General features: G+C 49.3%; 1 protein-coding gene across 9 annotated transcripts in view; it reads left to right on the top strand.

Annotated features, from left to right (window-relative positions):
* SUGP2 (SURP and G-patch domain containing 2) overlaps positions 1-20,087 on the top strand; it is a 32,574-nt gene extending 12,487 nt beyond the window's left edge. For 7 of the 9 annotated variants that reach the window (XM_040445001.1, XM_040444995.1, XM_040445002.1 and 4 more), the window contains 7 exons: positions 3,345-3,832; positions 4,867-4,978; positions 11,156-11,685; positions 13,572-13,633; positions 16,357-16,493; positions 17,193-17,313; positions 17,868-20,087. In XM_040445001.1, coding sequence (XP_040300935.1) covers positions 3,345-3,832; positions 4,867-4,978; positions 11,156-11,685; positions 13,572-13,633; positions 16,357-16,493; positions 17,193-17,313 — 1,450 coding nt within the window. In that variant the 3' untranslated portion in view covers positions 17,868-20,087. The remainder of the gene's footprint in view (positions 1-3,344; positions 3,833-4,866; positions 4,979-11,155; positions 11,686-13,571; positions 13,634-16,356; positions 16,494-17,192; positions 17,314-17,867) is intronic. The other 2 variants (XR_005781469.1, XM_040444996.1) reach the window with 2 other exon arrangements.
* The last annotated feature ends 389 nt before the right edge of the window (positions 20,088-20,476 follow it).

The raw sequence follows: 20,476 nt of genomic DNA, 5'->3' as shown, positions 1-20,476 counted from the left end.
GGGGGGGAGAGGGGCAGACTGAGAGGGAGACACAGAATCCAAAGCAGGCTCTAGGCTCTGAGCTGTCACCGGGGAGCCCGATGCAGGGCTTGTACCCATGAACTGTGAGATCATGACCTGAGCCAAAGTCAGACGCTCAACCGACTGAGCCACCCAAGCGCCCTGCCTTTTTTTTTTTTTTTTTTTAAATTTTTTTTTTTTTTTGGAAGGAGGGACCAAACAACTTAGGGGGGGGCGGGGGGGGGGGCGCTGCAGAGGATCAGAAGTGTGCTCTATGCTGACAGCAGAGAGCCCGATGTAGGGCTCAAACTCATGAACCATGAGACCATGACCTGAACCGAAGTCAGATGCCCAACCTACTGAGCCACCCAGGCGCCCAGGACTTAGTATTCTTGCTATTGTAATTACTAAAGATGCTTGAAAGGCATAAATTTCCTTGGAACAGTACCAGAGTTTTGGTCTTAAGCAGCATGAAGGGGAATGGTTGGATCTTATTTGGTTTTATTTTTACAGAATTCTTGCACTCATTTGGATTATTTTCATGTTTAGAATGAGGTGAGCATATAACTTAAAAGTTAAAAAAACACACCAGCAACCTAACTGTTCTATCGTTATTTATTGAAAACTTCATTATCAAACACTTTTGCTTTCTCTGTACTTGGTACTCTTCTCAGTGCTTTATAGATTTAAGCACTAACTGGTTGAATCCTTGTAAACCTCATGAGACGGGTCTGATGCCATCCTTCTTCTACAGACCAGAAACTTGAGGCCTAGGGAGTCCTTTTACCTCAAGAGTACAAAGCTAGTAAGACAGAGTTGAGATTCTCATCCAGGCTCTTGTTCTCAATCAGTGTGCATGCTGAAGGAAGGAAGCTAGAGAGGCTCAGATTGGTAGGGGAAAGCAGAGGCCAAACCCTCTGGGTAAGGTATTATCCAGACTTGGAAGTCCCAGGCACAATTTCCAGGTGCTGCTTTGCTGCAACAGTTGGGAATCTTGATGCCCGAACTACGCAGCTTAGAGTTGTGTGAATAAATAACATTTGGAAATACAAGAGTAATTGATCGCTCTGTATCATGTCAGGAGACTTGAATATAATTCTCTGAAATGGGTAGATGTCATCTAAATAAGGGAATAGTTACAACACAGTGAGCGGGTATAAGCAGGTAAAGATGACGTGCTAATGTTTGTTGAGCAGTAATGAATGCCAAGCAGTGTTTAAAGGGTTTTCCTTACAAGTAAAAGTGTATAATTCAAGCCTCACAACAACGTGATGATGTAGTTTATTATTACCATCTGTCCATCCCATCTTACAGATAGAGGAACTGAGGCACAGAAAAATTCAGTAAATCTCGTGGCTAATAAGTGGCTATGCTGGGATTTGAACCCAGCAGGCTGGCTTGGGAATGTTCTGTGTATTTATTTATTTATTTATTTATTTATTTAATGTTTATTTATTTTTGAGAGAGAGAGACAGAGACAGAGAACGAGCAGGGGAGGGGCAGAGAGAGAGGGGGAGACAGAATCCAAAGCAGGCTCCAGGCTCTGAGCTGTCAGCACAGAACCCGATGTAGGGCTGAAACCCGTGAACCATGAGAGCATGACCTGATCCAAAGTCGGATGCTTAACCACCTGAGCCACCCAGGCACCCCTTGTTCTATGCTTTTAACATTATGGTCCACTAGAACTTGGGGAGGTTAATTTGTGACTGACATCCTCAGACTGAACTTGGCATCAGAGCTGTCCAGGGGAAAGGGACCTGCATCCTGGGGTTCTGGATGACCTGGGTGCTGACTCTGCTTTTTGCCCCAGGTGAAGGGTACCCTTGCTGGGGCTGCATTTGATAAAAGAACCAGACCATCTGTGTTGGTCAGTGTTCTTTTATGTAGGAATCCTTGTTTCTTAGGGTGCCATCTGGCAGGATGCTGCTGTTGGCCCAGCAGAGTGTCTCAGGCAGCATGCAGCCTGTTTCCTCACATCCAGCCAGACTTTAACTGTGCAGATAGCAGCAACAGGAGTGTTCCATGGAGCTGCCCGCCAGGGACACTCCATGTCCCGTGGTGCTGCTGGCACCCTGCTTCATGCAGGCAGCTGGCATCCATTCGATTTCTGTCCTTGGTGATCAGGAACCTCACCTAGTAAGTGGCCTCTTAATGTCTCACAGTCTGAAGGCCACCTGAAATATTGCCATACCCACCAAATAATATTCATTCTTCTTTAACACAGACTGAAATTGAACATTCACAAAAACCTGTTATATATAAGGTCACAGAGAAAAATCTCAGCACATCCCAAGAAAGGAAAATCACGTGGGTCACATTACCCAACGCATAAAAGTCAAAACTAGCAACAACCAAAATAAAACCTGCTTCTAAATAACTTTTGAGTGAAGGGGAATCAGAACTGATATTGGAAACTCTTTTTTGAGGGAAGCAGCCATGGGAGGTCTATACACCGAATGCAGCTGCAACCACATGTAGAGAAAAGTGCAAACTGGGATGCATCTGTCAGAAATAAGAGTAAACGTAAGCATTCACCACATGAAGCTAGAAGGAAATGGCAAAAAAAAAAAAAAAAAAAAAAAAAAACCCCGACCCTAGAAGGGAAGGGTTAATAGAGATGAAAGAAGGGGCCAGTGAAATGGGAAACAAAGTGAAGAATGTGTAAGTTTCCCTCCATGCCTCTTTTCTATCCATTCCCCAGAGCTAATTAAGTTTGATTTAAATTCTTTGAACCTGTGTGAGAAAAGTAAATACACGTGGATGTGTGTACACAAAGTAAGTTCATGGGGTCCTTACCAATGTTGGTGTTCCTCTGTAGCTTGCTGTCTTCTTTGGCCCTATGGTGGATGTCTTTCTATGTCAGTACTCGTGACTCCGCCTCCTCCTCTTTCCTGTACTGCTCTTGTTACAGCTCTGGCACACGATTTCACAGCCATGGCACTCTGGCCTCAGTGATGCTGTTGAAGGGTTACTGAGCACCCAGCCGCCCTGGGCCCTTGGAAGGGTGTCACCTCCCAAAAATGGGTTCTACAATTGACAGAATGGCAGTGTCTCTGTGGCTCCAGAGTGACTGGTTTGTGTTACAAGGCCACCAGGGGTTGGGAGTTCCTTCATGGCAGGTGATGGTGGGACCCAAAGAGGAATCGAGTGCTGGATCAGAGCTCCCTGTTGCCCTACCGTTACTCTGGGCAGGATGGGAGACCTGGGCCGTCCATGGAGCAGAGCTTCTCACGCAGCAGGGAGGCTGCCACTTAGAAAGGATGTGCAGAAATGTGGTTGTAGCAATGATTTGGTATCGGGTGGTGTTTTAACCAATATCCTTCGGTGCCTGTTTTGTTATACAGGTTTTTGTCTGATGACAGTAGTCTGGAGTATAAATATTACAAACTGAAGCTGGCAGAAATGCAGAGGATGAGCCATACCTTACCAGGAGCAGATCAAAAGCCCACAGCAGCAGAGTGTGCAGTCCGGGCCATGCTGTATGCTCGGGCAATCCGGAGCCTCAAGAAGAAGCTCCTCCCCAGCCGGCGGCGGGGGCTGCTCCGCACTCAAGGGCTCCGGGGCTGGAAGGCGAGGAGAGCAACCACTGGGACCCAGACCCTCCTGTCCTCGGGTGCCAGACTGAAACACCATGCCCGGCAGGCTCCAGGTTCATTGCAGGGAAAGCTGTCCCAGCCAGATGGAAATGCTGCTGCCAAGGACTGCCCACCAGACCCAGCCGGACCCTCTCCTGGGGACCCCAGCCCAGAAGCCTCGGGCCCATCCCCCAAGCTAACAGGAGTGGAAGTCTCTGAAGCCCCTCAAACTTCCTCTCCCTGCCCATCTGCTGACGGTGAGTACTCATTCCTGTCCCCCTCTTCTGGGCCTCAGCCCTGATTCACCAATCTTCAGGGTTGGGGGGGTACGACCTGGATGGTCTGAGCAGCAGGCAGAAGCAGTAGGAACCTGGCCAGGACAGGTGCACGTGGAGGCACTTTCTTTTTTCTAGTTTCCTAGAGGGGCTCGCCCTCGAGTCCCATGGCAGTATTCCTCCTGTCCTGAGGGTGGACCTGACTCAGCGAGCTACCTGGTGACTGTGCCTCCCTGCAAGGTCCTACTGCTGGCTACCAGGTTGTGGCGTGTGCCCATGCTTGGGGCTTTAAGCTCCTTGATCCATTTCTCCGTTCTTGCCCTTCTTTACATTCCATTGGGCTGCCCAGGTCTCTCATTCTGCTGCCTCTTTTTCCCCTAGGATCTCTGCTATCCTCAGGGTTAGCTGACCTGCACTTTCTGGTTTCTCCTGGCTATTATCTTTTCTCTCTGCAGTAGGCCTGCCCCTCCCTGTCCAGTATTTGTCACTTAGCACTAGGTGGGAATGAGAGGGGAAAAAAAATGTCCACAAGTGCTACATTCTCTAGCTACTGTCATATAACAAAACATTCCAAACTGTGGCTTCAAACTGGGGGTATCCAGTGTTGCTCTGAGTCTGCTGAACTCAGTTGGGCCTATATTTGTGTCTATGGGCAGCAACTGGTTGGGGCCATCGGCTGGGGTAGCAGGATTATGGGGGCCACATGCCTGTCACCCCCTAGCAGCTAGCCTGGGTTTGTTCACCTGACAGTTGGGGTTGGGCATCCAGGAGAGGCAGTAGGGGGGCTCGAGACCTCCGAAGCCCAGGTTCCACCCTTATGTCACATTCTGTTGGTCAGCAGGAGTCCCAGGGCCAGTCCCAATTTGTGGAGAGAGCTGCAGAGTCCTATGGCAAAGGGCAAGGATGCAGTGAGGGGACACAAGGGCTGTCTCTGTAATTAGTCTCCACAGTCCCCCAAAGTTGAAATTGGAAGCAGCAGCCTAGAACTGACACTCGACAGTTGCTTTGTTTTATAGTTGACATCAAGACAATGGAGACTGCAGAGAAACTGGCCAGATTTGTTGCTCAGGTGGGACCAGAGATCGAACAATTCAGCATAGAAAACAGCACCGACAACCCTGACTTATGGTATGTAGCCATCATGCCCTTTGACTGAGTGTGTTTATCCCACAAGTGTCCTGAGAACCCACTGGGTGGCCTGGCAGACACACTTCTGCCCCAAGAGGCACCCCAGGATAAGTTCTGGCTTCGCTTTTGGTGAGCTCAGGGCTGTAAGAGGGAAGCATCTGCTTAGTGGTATTGGGCGGTGCTGCCCTCTTCTGGGACATCAGGAAAAACCTCCCCTGGAGGGAAGTTTAAGCTGTATTTGAAGGTCAGTTGGGCTTTGACCAGGGGCGGGGGAGAGAGCACCCACACAGAGAGGCTAATAGATTCCCCAGAACCTTTGCAGAGGTGGAGTAGTGTGGAGTAGTGGGAGGAAGAGGGCAGGGTACTGTCCCTGGTCACATCAGTGCTGTGGGCGGATGGTGAGAATTTGCTGCTCCTACAGTGATGGATGGGTCCTATTCCAGTTGTGGGCAGCAAGCACTTCCGTGTAGTGGTGGCCTGGTATCTTTTTGCCAGGAAGGGGTGCCATTACCCTCGCCATTCCTCAGATGGGGTGGCCCACTCAATACCACACAGCCTGCAGGTGACAGAACCAGAAACCTGCTCTTTCTTGAGGGGTGCAGGTTCCCCTCCAGAGGGAGGCTACCTGGGAGCCATGTGTTCCTGGTACTGAGCCGTAACCCTGCTGGGCTCCACTCATCGCAGGCACCGTTGCCATGCTGTGTGAATTGTATCCAATAGTTGCCTGGGAACTCTGGACCCTTGCCCTACTCCTCCCATGCTGGAGAGTCATGCTTTAGTCTAATTAAGACTACAGTTGAGGGGCGCCTGGGTGGCTGAGTCAGTTAAGCCTCCGACTTCACCTAGGTCATGATCTCACAGTTTGTGAGTTCGAGCCCTGCATCTGGACTTTGCACTGTCAGTGCAGCGCCTGCTTGGGATTCTCGCTCTCCCTTCTCTCTCTGCCTCTTCCCCTGATCAAGTTTTCTCTCTCTCAAAATACATAAATAAATAAAACTTTAAAAAATAAAAGACTGTTGTTGAAAACTTCACATTTCCTAGAGCATTTCTGGGACCCAGTTGTGACCGAGCATGCTTGATGGGAACCTTGAGTAAGTTCTGCACTGACATGCCTCCTGTTTTCCTGTGAGACCCACATCAGCCCCTTGGAGCACTGACGGTTTCATGGGTGCTCAGCCTGATCCTGTCTTTTATAGTCCTGGTGACCTTGGGGCCTGCTGGGCCTTACAGTTCTCGTATTTGGGCTACCTGCTACACACACGACCTCACTCAGGCAGTTCCGGCTGAAGGGGACAGCCCAGGAGCATTTCATTGGCTGTTTTCCCCAGCAAGAACTCCATCATCCTGGGCACCTGGCACTGCCATGGTTTTGGTTCATTGTCACCCTCTCTGACAGACTTTTCTCAGCAGTGTTCCCTAGAAGGCTCTGTCCCCACCTTGCCCATACAGAGAGCCCCTCATTGTACAGTAACATTAGGTGGAATGATTTACTCTGTCCCCCAGTGCTCACTGAGTAGTTTGAGAACGATGGCACCCAATAGCACGCCTATTTAGGAAAGACCTACCGAGGTGACTTTTTGTTTCTTTTCCTTTAGAAAAATGATACTTCTGATGTGCTCAGTAGTTGTTTGAGTTCATTCATTTTGTGGGTGTGGTCATGTCAACAATTTGACATATAGTCAGGTTTATTTCTACAGAGGTTCAGTTTTGAGACTATTTTTCCTATCCTTTTTAATTTAATGTAAAAAATAAGTATGGTATTTGCATGGTTCTAAAGTAAAAATTAACAAAAGATAAGGTCAGAGAAGCCTCATCCCCTCAACCTATCAGTAGGAAACTGTTTTCATTCATTTCTAGTGTGTGTGCCTTTCCCTCTTTGTTCTTACACCACAAATGACCTTCTGTATGTAGTAGACACTTTTGCACCTTGTTTTTTTCCTTTCACAACCTATCCAGAAGTCCCCTTCTGCCTGTCCCACGTGTACCCTCCTTCTCTTGTCCACTGTGTCATTCTCCACATGCAGCCACACCAGGGTCACTCCGTAGCTGCAGGCATTCACACTACTCTTATGGCCCCTTTAATGGCCTCATGCACAATGGCTTTGCGTTTGTGGAAAAAATCTTCCATTATCTCTCAGAAGGGGGATTATTGGGTCCAAGATCATTGCAAACGTAATTCAGTAAATAATGCGGCTTCTCCTCCCCAAGGGCCACTCCCCACACAGTGTCAGGAGTACCAGTCCCCACCTCTTACCTTTTGACATACCTTAGAGCCAATAGGATTCATGAGAAATTTCTAATTTCCGCAGTGAAATTTTAGTTTTCATTTTTCTTATGAGTGAAATTGAACATTTTTTCTTTTTTTTTTTGGTAATTTTTAAAAAATTTATTTGTTTTTTAATTTACATCCAAGTTACTTAGCATATAGTGCAACAATGATTTCAGGAGCATATTTCAGTGATTCATTCCCTATGTATAACACCCCGTACTCCTCCAGATAAGTGTCTTTCTTAATGCTTCTTACCCATTTAGGCCATCCCCACTCCCACAACCCTTTCAGCAACCTTCTGTTTGTTCTCTACATTTAAGAGTCTCTTATGTTTTGTCCGCTTCCCTGTTTTTATATTATTTTTGCTTTTCTTCCCTTATGTTCACCTGCTTTGTATCTTAAATTCCTCATATGAGTGAAGTCATATGATATTTGTCTTTCTCTGACTAATTTTGCTTAGCAAATACCCTCTAGTTCTATCCACATAGGTGCAAGTGGCAAGATTTCATTCTTTTTGATTGCCAAGTAATACTCCATTGTATATATATACCACATCTTTGTCCATTCATCTGACGACAGACATTTGGGCTCTTTCCATACTGTGGCTATTGTCGATAGCACTGCTATAAACGTTGGGGTGCATGTGCCCCTTCAAAACAGCACACCTGTATCCCTTGGATAAATACCTAGTCGTGCAGTTGCTGGGTCATAGGGTAGTTCTATTCTTAATTTTTTGAGGAATCTCCATACTGTTTTCCGGAGTGGCTGCACCAGTTTGCATTCCCACCAGCAATGCAAAAGAGATCTTCTTTCTCTGCATCCTTGCCAACAGCCTGAGTTGTTAATTTTAGCCATGGTGTGAGGTGGTATCTCATGGTGGTTTTGATTTGTATTTCTCTGATGAGTGATACTGAGCATCTTTTCATGTGTCTGTTAGCCATCTGGGTGTCATCTTTGGACAAGTGTCTCTTCATGTCTTTTGCCCATTTCTTCACTGGATTATTTGTTTTTTGGGTGTTGAGTTTGATAAGTTCTTTATAGATTTTGGATACTCACCCTTTTTCTGGTATGTCATTTGCAAATATCTTCTCCCATTCCATTGGTTGCCTTTTAGTTTTGCTGATTGTTTCCTTCGCTGTGCAGAAGCTTTTTATATTGATGAGGTCCCAATAGTTATTTTTGCTTTTGTTTCCCTTGCCTCCAGAGACGTGTTGAGTAAGAAGTTGCTGCGGCCAAGGTCAAAGAGGTTTTTGCCTGCTTTCTCTTCTAGGATTTTGATGGCTTCCTGTCTTACGTTTAGGTTTTTCATCCATTTTGAGTTTATTTTTGTGTATGGTGTAAGAAAGTGGTCCAGGTTCATTCTTCTGCATGTTGCTGTCCAGTTTTCCCAGCACCACTTGCTGAAGAGACTGTCTGTATTCCATTGGATATTCTTTCCTGCTTTGTCAAAGATTAGTTGACCATACATTTGTGGGTCCATTTCTGGGTTCTCTATTCTGTTCCATTGATCTGAATATCTGTTTTTGTGCCATGAACATCTTTTCATAAACTTCAGTGTCTTTTGTGTATCCTTCTGTAAACTATTCATTTGTCCCTTAAAAAAAAAAAAAAAAAGATTGTCTTTTAAAAAACAGCTTTGTTGTTGTAAATAGTTTGCCTTTTTTAGAATTTTGTGTCAATGCACCTTGTTCTTGCTTTTTGTCTGGCTCCTTACTCAGCACGATTACTTGGATTCAGCGGTGTTTGTTGCATGTATCCCCAGTTCACGCCTCTTTGTTGCTGAGTGTATACCATTGTGTGGCCGGACCAGTTATCTACCCATTCACCTGTTGATGGCATTGAGACGTTTCCAGTCTGGGATGATTACAAATAAAGCCGCTGTGAGACTTTGCATATAGGCCTTTATTTCTCTTCAGTAAATACCAAGGAGAGCAAAGGCTGGCTCCATGGTAGGTCCATGGTTAACTTTTGAAGAAACTGCCAAGCTGCCTTTCTAAGTGGTTGCAACCATTTTTCATTTTTAGCAGCCTGGATGAGAGTTCTAGTTCCTCCCCGTCCTCATCAGCACTTGTTAGCGTCAGTGTCCATGTTAGTGTCCCAGTGCGGGGAGGCGGTGTCACTCTCTGGTTCTCATTTCTCCAAGGACTAGTGATGCTGAGTGCTTCAAGTGTGCCTGTGTGCTTTCTACATGTAAGTGTCCCATTTGGATCTGTGGTCCAGCTTTGATTGGACCACATTTATTTACTTATTAATCAAGTTGGAGGCTTCGTTGTATGTTCTTTGTATGAGTCCTTTATCAGGTGTATGATTTGCAGATATTTCCTCCAGGTCTGTGACTTGTTTTCTCATCCTAGCAGTCTTTTGTGGGGCACAGGTTCTTAGAGATTGTGTTTTTGAGGCACCTGACTGCCTCAGTAGGAAGGGCGTGCAATTCTTGATCTCAGGGTTGTGTGTTCAAGGCCCACATCGGGTGTAGAGATTACTTAAAAGTAAAATCTTTTCTAAAGTATTTATGTAAGTAATCTCTACACCCGACGTGGGGCTCAAACTCACAACCCTGAGATCACGAGTCCCATGTCCTATTGGCTATTGAGTTGGCCAGGTGCTTCTTCTTTCTCAGTTTTTAGGAGCTCTTACCTATGAAATAGTTGCACGTTTCCTTCTTAGTTTGATGTTTATCTTTCCTTTTTGCTTATGCTTTGTTCTGCAGTGCAGAAGTGTTTCATGTAATCAAATTTCTCAATTTTTTCTTTTATTGCACCTGGATACTGAGTCATAGAAATTCTCTCCCCATACACGGGTTATAAAGACATTTATATCTTTTTCTCTAGCACTTGTATGGCTTCAGTTTTACATTTAGATCCCCTATCTGTGTGGGGTTATTCCAGAGCAGAGGGTGCTACATGGATCCAATTAAATATTTTTCTGGAAAGCTCCCCAGTTGTCCTGACACCATTTGTTGAAAAGATCATCTTTTTTGCCCTGGTTTGAGAGACCACCTTCATCAGATGCCTTGTTTCTGGCCTTTCTCTTGGTGTTTCTGTCCATGTGTCCAAGGACTAGTACCACACCGTTTTAACTATAGAGGCTTCATACACCTTATAATACCTGGTAGGGCTGGAACCCTTCATTGATTTGTTCAGAGTTCTCCCAGATATCTTTACATAGTTATTTTTAACTATGAAGTCTAGAATCGTGTTCAAATCCAGAAAAAAATGACACTTTTATCAGAATAGGATTATGCATTAATATATTAGGGAAGAATCAACATAGTCATGAGGTTGAGTTGTCCCAGCCAAGAACAAGGGCTTCTTTCCTTGGGTCCAAGTATATTTTGTATCTTCGGGCATGTTTTCAGTTTTCTCACACTAGCCACAGCCCCAGGTCACGGTGGCCGCAGGACTCTGAGGTGCAGAGAGGCGTTATCGCCACCACATTCACTTAGCTTCACTGTAAAACAAGGGGTAGAAGTGACACCCCTTCCTCCATCTCCTACCTGGCAGTGTGAGAAGAACCAGGCAGTCACGGTGAACACACAGAGGCCCAGGGTGGATGGTGACAGATTAGAAAGGGATGAGGCGAGGGCCAGGTTGGATCTCTGGCTCCAGCATTGGCGCTTTTTCCAGCACATGCCCTGGTCATTCCCTCAAACCTTTTCCTCCACCCTCTTCCCCTGAAAAGCAATCAGGCCTCCTACATTCTAGCTCCTTTGTTAAATTACTAATATTCCTCAGACTTCTCTGTCTCATTGTGAAGCTGCACCATCAACTGTAGCTGGTAGAAAGAGGTCAGGTTATTTGCTCCTTGGTCCCACTCCCAGCTTTGTCAGATCTATTCTGGACATTGTCAGCAAATATGAACGTTCAGAGGACCCTCTGGTTAACCAGTGTATTTCATCCTTATCCCAGGTTTCTCCATGACCAAAATAGTTCAGCCTTCAAATTCTATCGAAAGAAAGTATTTGAACTATGCCCATCGATTTGTTTTACGTCATCTCCACTGAACCTCCACGCCGGTGAGAGTGCTGATTCTCAGGAGAGCCCCCATGACCCCATGGAAGGGGAAGGAGAGTTTGAAGATGATCCCCCTCAGCACGAGGCTGAGCTGGAGAGCCCGGAGGTGATGCCTGAGGAGGAGGATGAGGAAGAGGAGGAGGAGGAAGACGAGGAGGAGGAGGAGGAGGGGGGCGAAGAGGCCTCCGCTCCTAGAGGGACCTCCAGGCCAGCAGGAGCGGCTGCCAAGTCTGAGTGCTCTGAGGGCAGCCCCCCCACAGATGGCCTCCCGAGCGAGGCGGCCGAAGATGGCCCAGCTGGTGCGCCTGCCCTGTCACAGGCCTCCTCGGGCGCCTGCTTCCCCCGAAAGAGGGTCAGCAGCAAGTCGTTGAAGGTTGGCATGATTCCAGCTCCCAAGAGGCTGTGTCTCATCCAGGAGCCCAAAGGTGAGTACCTGGCCGTCACCACGGCCCCCCTCGCGTGGAGCTTCCATTTAGCACCTGAGGAGGAACCGTGGTGCTCAGTTGTGGACCATGAAAAGTTGCGGAGATCAGGCGATGTCGCCCGATTGTTTGGAAGAATTTACTTTCCCTCAGCCCACGCTCAGCCGCAAGATGACCAAACTGGTCCCTGTCGCCCTTCCTGCCTCTGATTACACTTGCTGACCTGGATGTTCCCTCCCCAGCTTCCCCCAGGGCCAACAGAACATGGGGTTGTTTGGTCTTGTGTTTTTAACCTAGAATAATTCTAGCGGGTTTGCACACCACCCCAAAATGTTCCTGTGAGGCTCACGTTGCCAGCTGGTGTAAGGTCAGCACTCCGAGGACACGCTGCTGTGTTAGTGCAGCAGCGGTGCGTTTGTGGTGGGTGCTGCTTGGTGCTCCCATTATTGCTCACAGTCCAGTGAGGGGGCCCTGGCTGTGGAGGGCAAGGGCCTGGGTCATCTCAGCTCTTTCCTGCCCTTGACCTTGGGGAGTGCCCAGCCTTCTGAGCCCCCGGAAGGCCCAGGGCAGCGATGCCTGCTTAGTAATGATGAGGAAGGAGGACACAGGTGGGGCTGGTCTCAGGCAGTGGTTGGTGGGAGCCATGTGGTCTGCTGCCTTGGCCGTGGAAGGTCATCTCCTTTCCTGTGGGGAAGGTCAAAGTTCGTGAGATTCTATTTAATAGCAATAAAATGCATCCTTTTTAAGGGGACAGTTTGATGAGTTTTGGCAAATGTGTATAGGCATGAACTTCTCCAGTGCAGTGGAGCTGGAGCCTTTCTCCAGAAGTGTCTCTGTGTTTCCCTGTGGTCTCCTCCCCATTTTCTGGCCTTGTAGTTCTGCCTTTTCTAGACTGTCAGTAGGCAGAACGGCATCATATGCAGCCTTTTGATGGCCTGGCTATGGCCCAGGTTATTCCTTGTGCCTCCCGCCCCACCAGGTGTCTCCATACAACCAGGCCTGGGCCGTGCTTTACACATGGGGTTGACGCCGCAGTCCCTTCGCGTGAGGTGGTTGTAGCAAACGGTGCCCTGTCTTGTGTCACCAGTGTGCTCTACGTTGTTGAGATGGTCACACTCACCCCCCAGGAGCATCAGTTCAGCTTCTCCTGCTAACAGAACAGTTCTGTGGTTTGTGTTTGGAAACCTTGGCGTTACCACAGATCGCCAGCTGTTCTGCCCTACTCTTAACGTCCTTCAGAGCTTACTGCTGATGGCAGCAGCCTATCTGAATGCCTCATACGTCCTTCGTGGGAGAGAAGTGGAGGGAGCTCTTTCTATTTTGGAAGCTCTCATTTCCTTGGGTGGTTGATGAGAAAAAAAACCAGACCTGCTGATTCTCCTTCATCAAAAATAATGATATGATGTGATCCGGTGCTCTGTGTGAGAAGCATGGTTGGTTGTTTTTTACTGGAAATTCTATGTGGACTTTAACTCCTTATCAGCAGAACAGTTGCAGAGATACTAGGAGGGCACGAGGTTGCAAATAGTTTATTTGTTGAAACAAAGCATATTTCTGCAGTCAGGAAAACGATCCGTGCATTGAGCCCTTTGTCGTAAACACGGGGAGTCCTGCGTTAAGTAGCCTCTTCCACATGGAGGCAGCCCCCAGTTGGGCCGTATTCTGCTCTCTGGTCATGGATCACATGATTCCTGAGAGGACCCTGGCAAGGGGCACAGCTGGCTTTGGGGTCTGGGTTGTAGCTGCCTTCTGTCACCAGAGGGGTTGTTAGCCTAAACTGCAGCGCCCTCACTTTCTGAGTAATTTGGAAAGAGTACGTGTGTGTGTGTGTGTGTGTGTGTGTGTGTGTGTGTGTGTGTGTGTATATACGTGTTTCTTATGTCTTCCAGTTCATGAGCCAGTTCGCATCGCCTATGACAGACCTCGGGGTCGTCCCGTGTCCAAAAAGAAGGTGAGCATGACAGTTCCCATGTATGACATAGTTAGTTAGAATTTGTCAGTGTTTCAAAGGACACTGTGACTTGTCACTAAGGTACACTCGTGCTTCAGACTGGCATAATGTACAAAGCACAACAAACAGCCTTTTTTCTCAGGGATTTCTTGGAACTGTTTTGCTTTGCCCAAAGCACAGGAGGGTAGTAATTAGTTATTTAACAAATAGGTGAGATCTGATATGTGCAAAGTGTTGGACAGATGAACAAAGTAATGTCCCGGCCCTTAAGTTCAGATTTAGTGGACTATAATTGTGGTTCAAGAGCATGCTAATTTGCTAGTAAGCCAAGGGAATATGTGTGTGCTTGTGTATTAACTGATGGACACCTCCTGTGTGCCAGGCCCCATCTGCCCAACGAGAGGTCGCAGCAAGCAGGGCCAACAGTGACAGGAATGTGTGTGAGTCTTGTGGCCTGTGTGCTATGGGTACGGAGAAGCAGGTCAAAGGGAGATGGGGAGTAATGTGGGGTTGGGGGTGCCATTTATTCAAGGAGGCCTGGAAGAGGCCCCAGGTTGGTCTTGTGTCAACAAGCAGCCCTTTGTGGCACCCAGATGGGGGTGGGGAGATGAGGAAGTAGAGGCAGTGAGTCCCCAGGTCACATAGGGCCTGTAGACGGAAGTTAGCAGCGTGGCTCCTTCTCTGGGGGAGGCCCTGGGGACCTGTGGTGGCAGTTGGGTGGAAGACAGGGCCGCGGCGGCTGCTGTGCTGAGAGCAGCCTGTGGTTGGGGGGCTGGTAGAAGCCAAGGGCTGGGAAGGTGAAGACACAGTCAGTGAGACTTGCTGATGGGTTGCGTGTGGAAGAGCCAAAGCCCAGAGCTCTGGGCACCTGCACGGTTGTCTACAGGCACTTAGGAGGATGGGGCTGCCGCTGAGTGAAATGGAGAGCCCCTGTGGGGGCAGGTCATTTGAAGGAGATGCGCTGCACTCCAGACAGCTAGGCGGATATGTGCGGGGGCAGGTAAGGCTGGGTGAGGTCACCTGGGACGTATGTGGGGATATCCCAGGTCCTCAGAGGTCAAGGAGGTGAGCCGGCCACCCGGTGAGTTCTCTACTGGTATCGAGTGGTGAGGAAAAGAAAGCCTGTGTGGTGGACACTGGTTGCAAATGGACGGTCAGTCTCAGTGGCCAGGTGAGGCGTCGGCGTGACCCCGGTTACAGCAGGGAGGAGGGACTTTCTGAGCCCAAAGCTCATGGTCCTAATCGATGTGTTCAGTTTGAATTTGTGCTGGCACCCGGCTGCCCATCAGGTGGCCCGGGTGAGGGCACAACCTGGTGAGGCAGCAGCCAGGTTCAGGCTCAACCTGGCCACTTAGTCTTGGCATCTAACTCCTGAGTCTCCGTTTGTGCATCTGTAAAGTGGGGCAGTCGCACCTACCTTTGGTTCGGAGATACCTCGAGAGTGAAAGTAAATGCACGTTAACCTGGCGTGCAGCAGTGCCCTGCAAACAGCATCTCTCCTTGGGGCGATGGCAGGCCCAGAGGAAGCTTCCCCTGCAACTCTCTGTGCACACCTCAGCCTGGCCTTCGCACACAGCTTTTCTCTAGCCGAGCAGCTTTCCTAAAGGGATGCAGGCTAGCCTTTTGGGGACCTGTGGCCAGCTTTTCCCTTGCCTTCCCCACCCTTTTCCTTCCCATACTTGTTCCCTGCTCAGATCCTCAGAACCTCACCATTACCCCCCCGCACCAGCTGCCTGGATCAGGATGGAGTCCATTCCCCAGAAGCACGTGTGGCCCTCTCAGCCTCCCCAGGCTGTCCTCAGTGTTTATTTAGTAAATGTTTTTAAAAAACAGGCTCGGGTGGTAGGGACAGTGGGTGCTCATGAATATTCATGAGTAAATGGAAATATTTTCTGCTCACACCAGGCAGGCCCCTCCTCCTCCAGAGGTCCCCCCCACCCCCAGGCCTTTTAACCTATCTTCCCACAGCCAGCTCTGGGGCCCAGATCTTGTCTGGGGCTTTACCTGCAGGTTCTTTTCAAGCCCTGTCCTTCTTCCCAGCTGTACCAGTTCTCAGTGAGGTCTGCTTTGTGCTAGACCACGGATCCCAGAGTGCCAGTAAAACCTAGTCTCTGCCCTTGGGGAGCTCCCAGATCTGGGAAGGGCCGGCTGGACAAATAGACAAGTCATTTGGGTTTGCTGAGCAATGTCTGAGGGCGGCCAGAGAGGTTTCTGGGATGGAATCACTGCTCAGAGTTCTGGAAGCCCACAAGAGTGTTCAAGATGGAGTAGAAAGGACCTTGCAAGCCAGTTTTCCACACAGTCTGTCTCTGCAGCAGATTCATGGCCTGTTTGGCCCCCTCCTGCCTCAGCCCCGTCTCCCCTCTGACTTCTGCACTCCCGGGGCCTTCCTGCCTCAAACCTATGCCCTGTCCTGGTTACCTCCAGCCTGGGGTGTGCCCTCTGGTCATCGCAAGTTATCACCACTTAGGATTCTTTCTACTAACCCCTTGGCCTCAGGGCCACCCCCCACCCCTGGCACTTGTGGGGTTTTCCTCATGGTCTTAGCACCTCAGAGAATGTTGCTGGGAACTGGGGAGGGGCCTGTGGCTTGATCCCAAGTGTCTGTGGAATCCAGGATGGGGGGTGGGGGGCAGTACTGGACCGTGTCAGGAGCAGCACAGGCAGACTCTCACTCCACGTGCTTGCTGCAGCCCACTTGCCATATTCTTCTCTTTCCTCAGAAACCCAAGGACTTTGACTTTGCCCAGCAGAAGTTAACCGACAAGAACCTGGGGTTCCAGATGCTGCAGAAGATGGGCTGGAAGGAGGGCCATGGCCTAGGCTCCTGTGGGAAGGGCATCAGGGAACCCGTCAGCGTGTACGCAGCAGGCGCTGGGGCCCGGGGTGGGAATGGGCAGCGTGCTTGGGATAAGAAGCTTTCTTTGGGATTCTGGTCCTAAGTCCTTTGGTCTGCAGCCTGATTTCTTGGCTCCCGTCATGTTAAACATGGCTTAAAGCTGGCAGGTTTGTTTTCCTAACAAAGGGAGTCTTCAGATGAGATGAGAAGCAGATCCGTTTACATATGCAGGTGTTCCTACAGGCCCCTTGCTGCACTTGCACAGACTATTTAAATGACTCCTTGGCCCCTGGCATTTCAGCCACATTCATTATTGTCATAAAAGCTGAGTGGTAATTCTAGGTAGTAACAATAAAAACCACTTTCCCTTTGCCTGGAACCCTTAAGCAGGCTAGCCAGGGAAAACGTGGCCCAGAGTTTGTTAGGCCCCATTAACATCCAGCAGGCATTTCATTTAAAACTGAGCTTGTCACCTGCGGGGGGAGGCTTTCTGCTATAATCGGGGGCTTCTGAGCTCGTTCCTCAGAAGGTCCACACACCTGCGCAGGTGAGTACCCCTTGTTCCGCGCTGTGAATCGTGTCTTCACTTTCCCTTTCCTTTGCTGTCCCTGTTGTGTGTCCCACATGCTTCCATCCCACTCTGACCGCTCGTGCCGTTTCCAGTTTCCCGGTGGCCAGGCTTTGTGCTCCGGTGTGGCTAACTCTCCATTTTGCTCCTAGGGGAACTGCCTCGGAAGGGGAGGGGTTAGGTGCCGACGGGCAGGAGCGCAAGGAAGACACATTTGACGTGTTCCGTCAGAGGATGATGCAGATGTACAGACACAAACGGGCCAACAAATAGGTATGTGTGTGAGCTAGTGCGTGGGGCTTTCTGCCTAAGTTGACATTCTGGTACGTAGAGACGATTTCTCCAGAAAAGTCAGAGATCCCCGTTCCCAAAACCAAACGTCAAACCACACACATACACAAAAAAAATCAAAAAATTCTATGAGGGTAACCAGGAGCGTTTAGACATGGATGTGTCCCGCCTCTCACCTTCCAGGTTTGGTTGAAGGAGCGAGCCCCACGCTCACCAAGCGTGGCCGCACAGCTATGTGCAGCTCAACAGCGGGCCTTGGTGCAGGGCTCCCAGGCTCAACTCCACGCGGCCATCCCGGGGAAATAGGCCACCGCGGAAATGGCCTTGCGTCCTGCACGTGTAAGGGCGATCTGGAAGCCGTCACTGCAGAGGGCAGTGGCTTTGCCACATCCCTTTCTGAGCATCTTCAAATCCTTTCGTTCTCAAGGGCCTTGGGCCCATATAAATATCCCGTTCTTTCTGCTCTCTTTGTAGCTGCCTTCCCCACCTGTAATTTCCAACTCAGTTTTGAACAAAATCGTTCTCTCCCTGAATAGATGAAACCATTGGTGAGAAAGATCAGGCTTGAAGGAGCACTTACTCTTAGAGCGCCACCTCTGCCCTGGATCTGCCCTGGAGCCAGTGCCCAAGTAGGTTTGGTGTGTCCACGAGAAACAGAACGTCTCTGCAGGTCCTGTACGGAGGTTCCGCTGGCTTTTCTTCTTCTTCTTAAAGGATAAAAGAGTGCATCATTCCCCATCTGCTTTTGCTTTCCCCCCTTCTTCTAAATGCTTGTGGCAGCCAGTCCCCTGCAGGTCTTTCCTGGTCCCCCCTCAGAAGGGGTACTGCCCTTGGATAGTGCTCAAGAGCCAGCTCCTGTCGGGTTTCCCATCCCAGGGAACTCTCTCTAGAAGTGCTCTGTTAGCAAACTTGATGCCAAACTGATGACAGATTGTGTCTTTGTGTGGCTTGCAGACTGTAAATGGGGGACAGAATTCAGTATTAGCCAAGTCCATGCTGTTAGTGCGGCCTGCCTGTCGGACCATCGGAGCTCTTTGAACAAGTGGAGATACTTGATTCGATGAACATGTTATTTATGGAGTCTCAGCTCTTAAGTGCATCCCAAGAGACTTAATGGAAGTTTAGCAACAGTATAATAGAGCCGTATTCGCTGGCGAGTAATCATTACATTGATGAAACTTCCCCCAAATTCACATGGCTCCTTAGAATCCACCAACTACAGTGTGCTTCGTTTTAAAACCACATATGGAGTCTCTCCTACAAGGGGCTGGGAGTGTAAACTCTTCAAGACGCTTCATTTTTGGCATGTGCAGTAGGGTAAAGAATTGTTTTCTCAGAGCCTTTGTACGGAACAGAAAGCATCCTCTTGGGGCGGGCTCCGCAGCTGTTTGCTATTTCCAGGCGCGTGATTGCCTCCCTTCCATCTTCTCCCGGCGCTCCGCTCCTCGCAGCTACGTGCGAAGTTCTCAGGCTGTGGGAATCTCAACCCTTCCTCATAAAGCAGCAGTGTTGAAGTTTTAAATACGTGCGAAAACCTGGGAAACTTGGGATCCTGCTGACATACAAGCTTGGGGGACACAGCAGCGAGTTACCGAGTTGGCCAGTCTTCACTTTTTTAAAGCCACAGGCCCCAACTGTGGTCCCAGCTTGCTCCAGCTCTGTCTTGTCGGGCCCACACCCACCGTCACAGGCCTGTGCCGTATCTCTTCCAGGCTCTGCTTGCTTCTGGTTGCTTCTGTTGCATGGGCAACTGGCAGATCTTTATGGCCAGGGAGATGCTGGAAATGCCTCCGCAGAGTTGAAGCAGTCTGCACAGGTGGTGTGGTTTGGGGGAACCGCAGCCATAGGGGTTCATCTCTTTTCTTTCCTAATCCTTCCAGTAGCCTTCCTTGTTGGCTGTGGGTTGGGCACATGGATGGAACTCTGAGAACAGGGCCTCTGTCCTCTGGCCTTTCACAGAGTGCCCATCGGCCCTGAGCAAGGCATGTACTCCCCAAATAGGTTCTAGCTCTTTCTCTCCAGCATAGATAGCTCTGACCATCATATTTACTTTGTGCTAGTATATTCGTTCTTGGATTTCTCCGCTTTTGTTTGTGAGTAAAATGCTTTAGGAATTACCAGGGTATAAGCTCTGTCCCCGCAGCCTCCTGCCACCCTTTCTCCTGGGGATATCCCGCTTCGAGCTGACCCCGTGAGCCTTTAGCACACGTCAAAGAGAACACCTCCTTCTTGATCCTGGAAAGTCCTCTGAGCACTCAGGCGATGCTTTTCCTGTGGGTGTGGTATCATAGGAGCTGGGGCGGAGCCTGGTGGCGAGTCCTTGTGCCAGCTGTCGGCCAGGGACCAGCCCAGGGACCAGCACTGGCCCTCCGAGCTCGCCCTTGCTCCCTCTGGCGAAGTCTGCTCATGGGGAGCGTGTGTGCGAGTGTGGTGTGTGGTTGCATAGCCTTGTCAAAGTCACAGTGTCTTTTCTGTCATTCTAGTTCCAGGGTCTCTTCCGTGAGGACGACAGGCATCCGGAAAGTACTAACTCACCACTTTGGGTGCTTACTGTCTCTGGCTTGTTTCCATCACTGGAAATCATATAGAGAATTTTAGCGTTTTGGTCCTTGGTAAAACCTAGAAGACATTTGTGATGTTACAAAATGGAAGTTTTGGGTTTTTTCTTTTTTTTTTTTCTTTCCTTTTTTTAAATCTAAGAAGTTGTGAATGTTGTTAATCATTTAGCAGTTGCAATAAATGTAGAGGAAACCCAATTTTCCATGGTCTCTGTTGTGTTTTTAAAACTTGGCTGGCCGGGGAACACATGAGAGATGTTGTAACACCTACATTGGACAGAGTGTCGGAGAGACATGCCCTGCTGCTGGTGACTCTCCTGTCCCCTCAGGCTTTACCCGCTCCCATGGTCGGGGTTCCAGCTGTCAGACCAGGGTCCACCCAGGCTTTCCCTGACTGAGGATGGCCTGTGCACTGTCTGCAAAGCTTCCTGCTATTCCCATGTGCTGCCCAGCCTGCGTCTGATTCTTCCACCGACAGCGCCTGGCCCTTGGGGGAAGGGGTGAGGGCAAAGGCTACAGCAGGCACGTACCAGACCTGCAGGGGCTTCCACGTGACAGCAGAGTAATGGGGAGGAGCCAGGCTGCTG

This window comes from Herpailurus yagouaroundi, unplaced genomic scaffold (genome assembly GCF_014898765.1).
Source record: "Herpailurus yagouaroundi ecotype Mexico unplaced genomic scaffold, PumYag 193, whole genome shotgun sequence".
In the NCBI taxonomy this organism is placed as follows: domain Eukaryota; kingdom Metazoa; phylum Chordata; class Mammalia; order Carnivora; family Felidae; genus Herpailurus; species Herpailurus yagouaroundi.
This window is presented reverse-complemented; position numbering and strand designations above follow the sequence as displayed.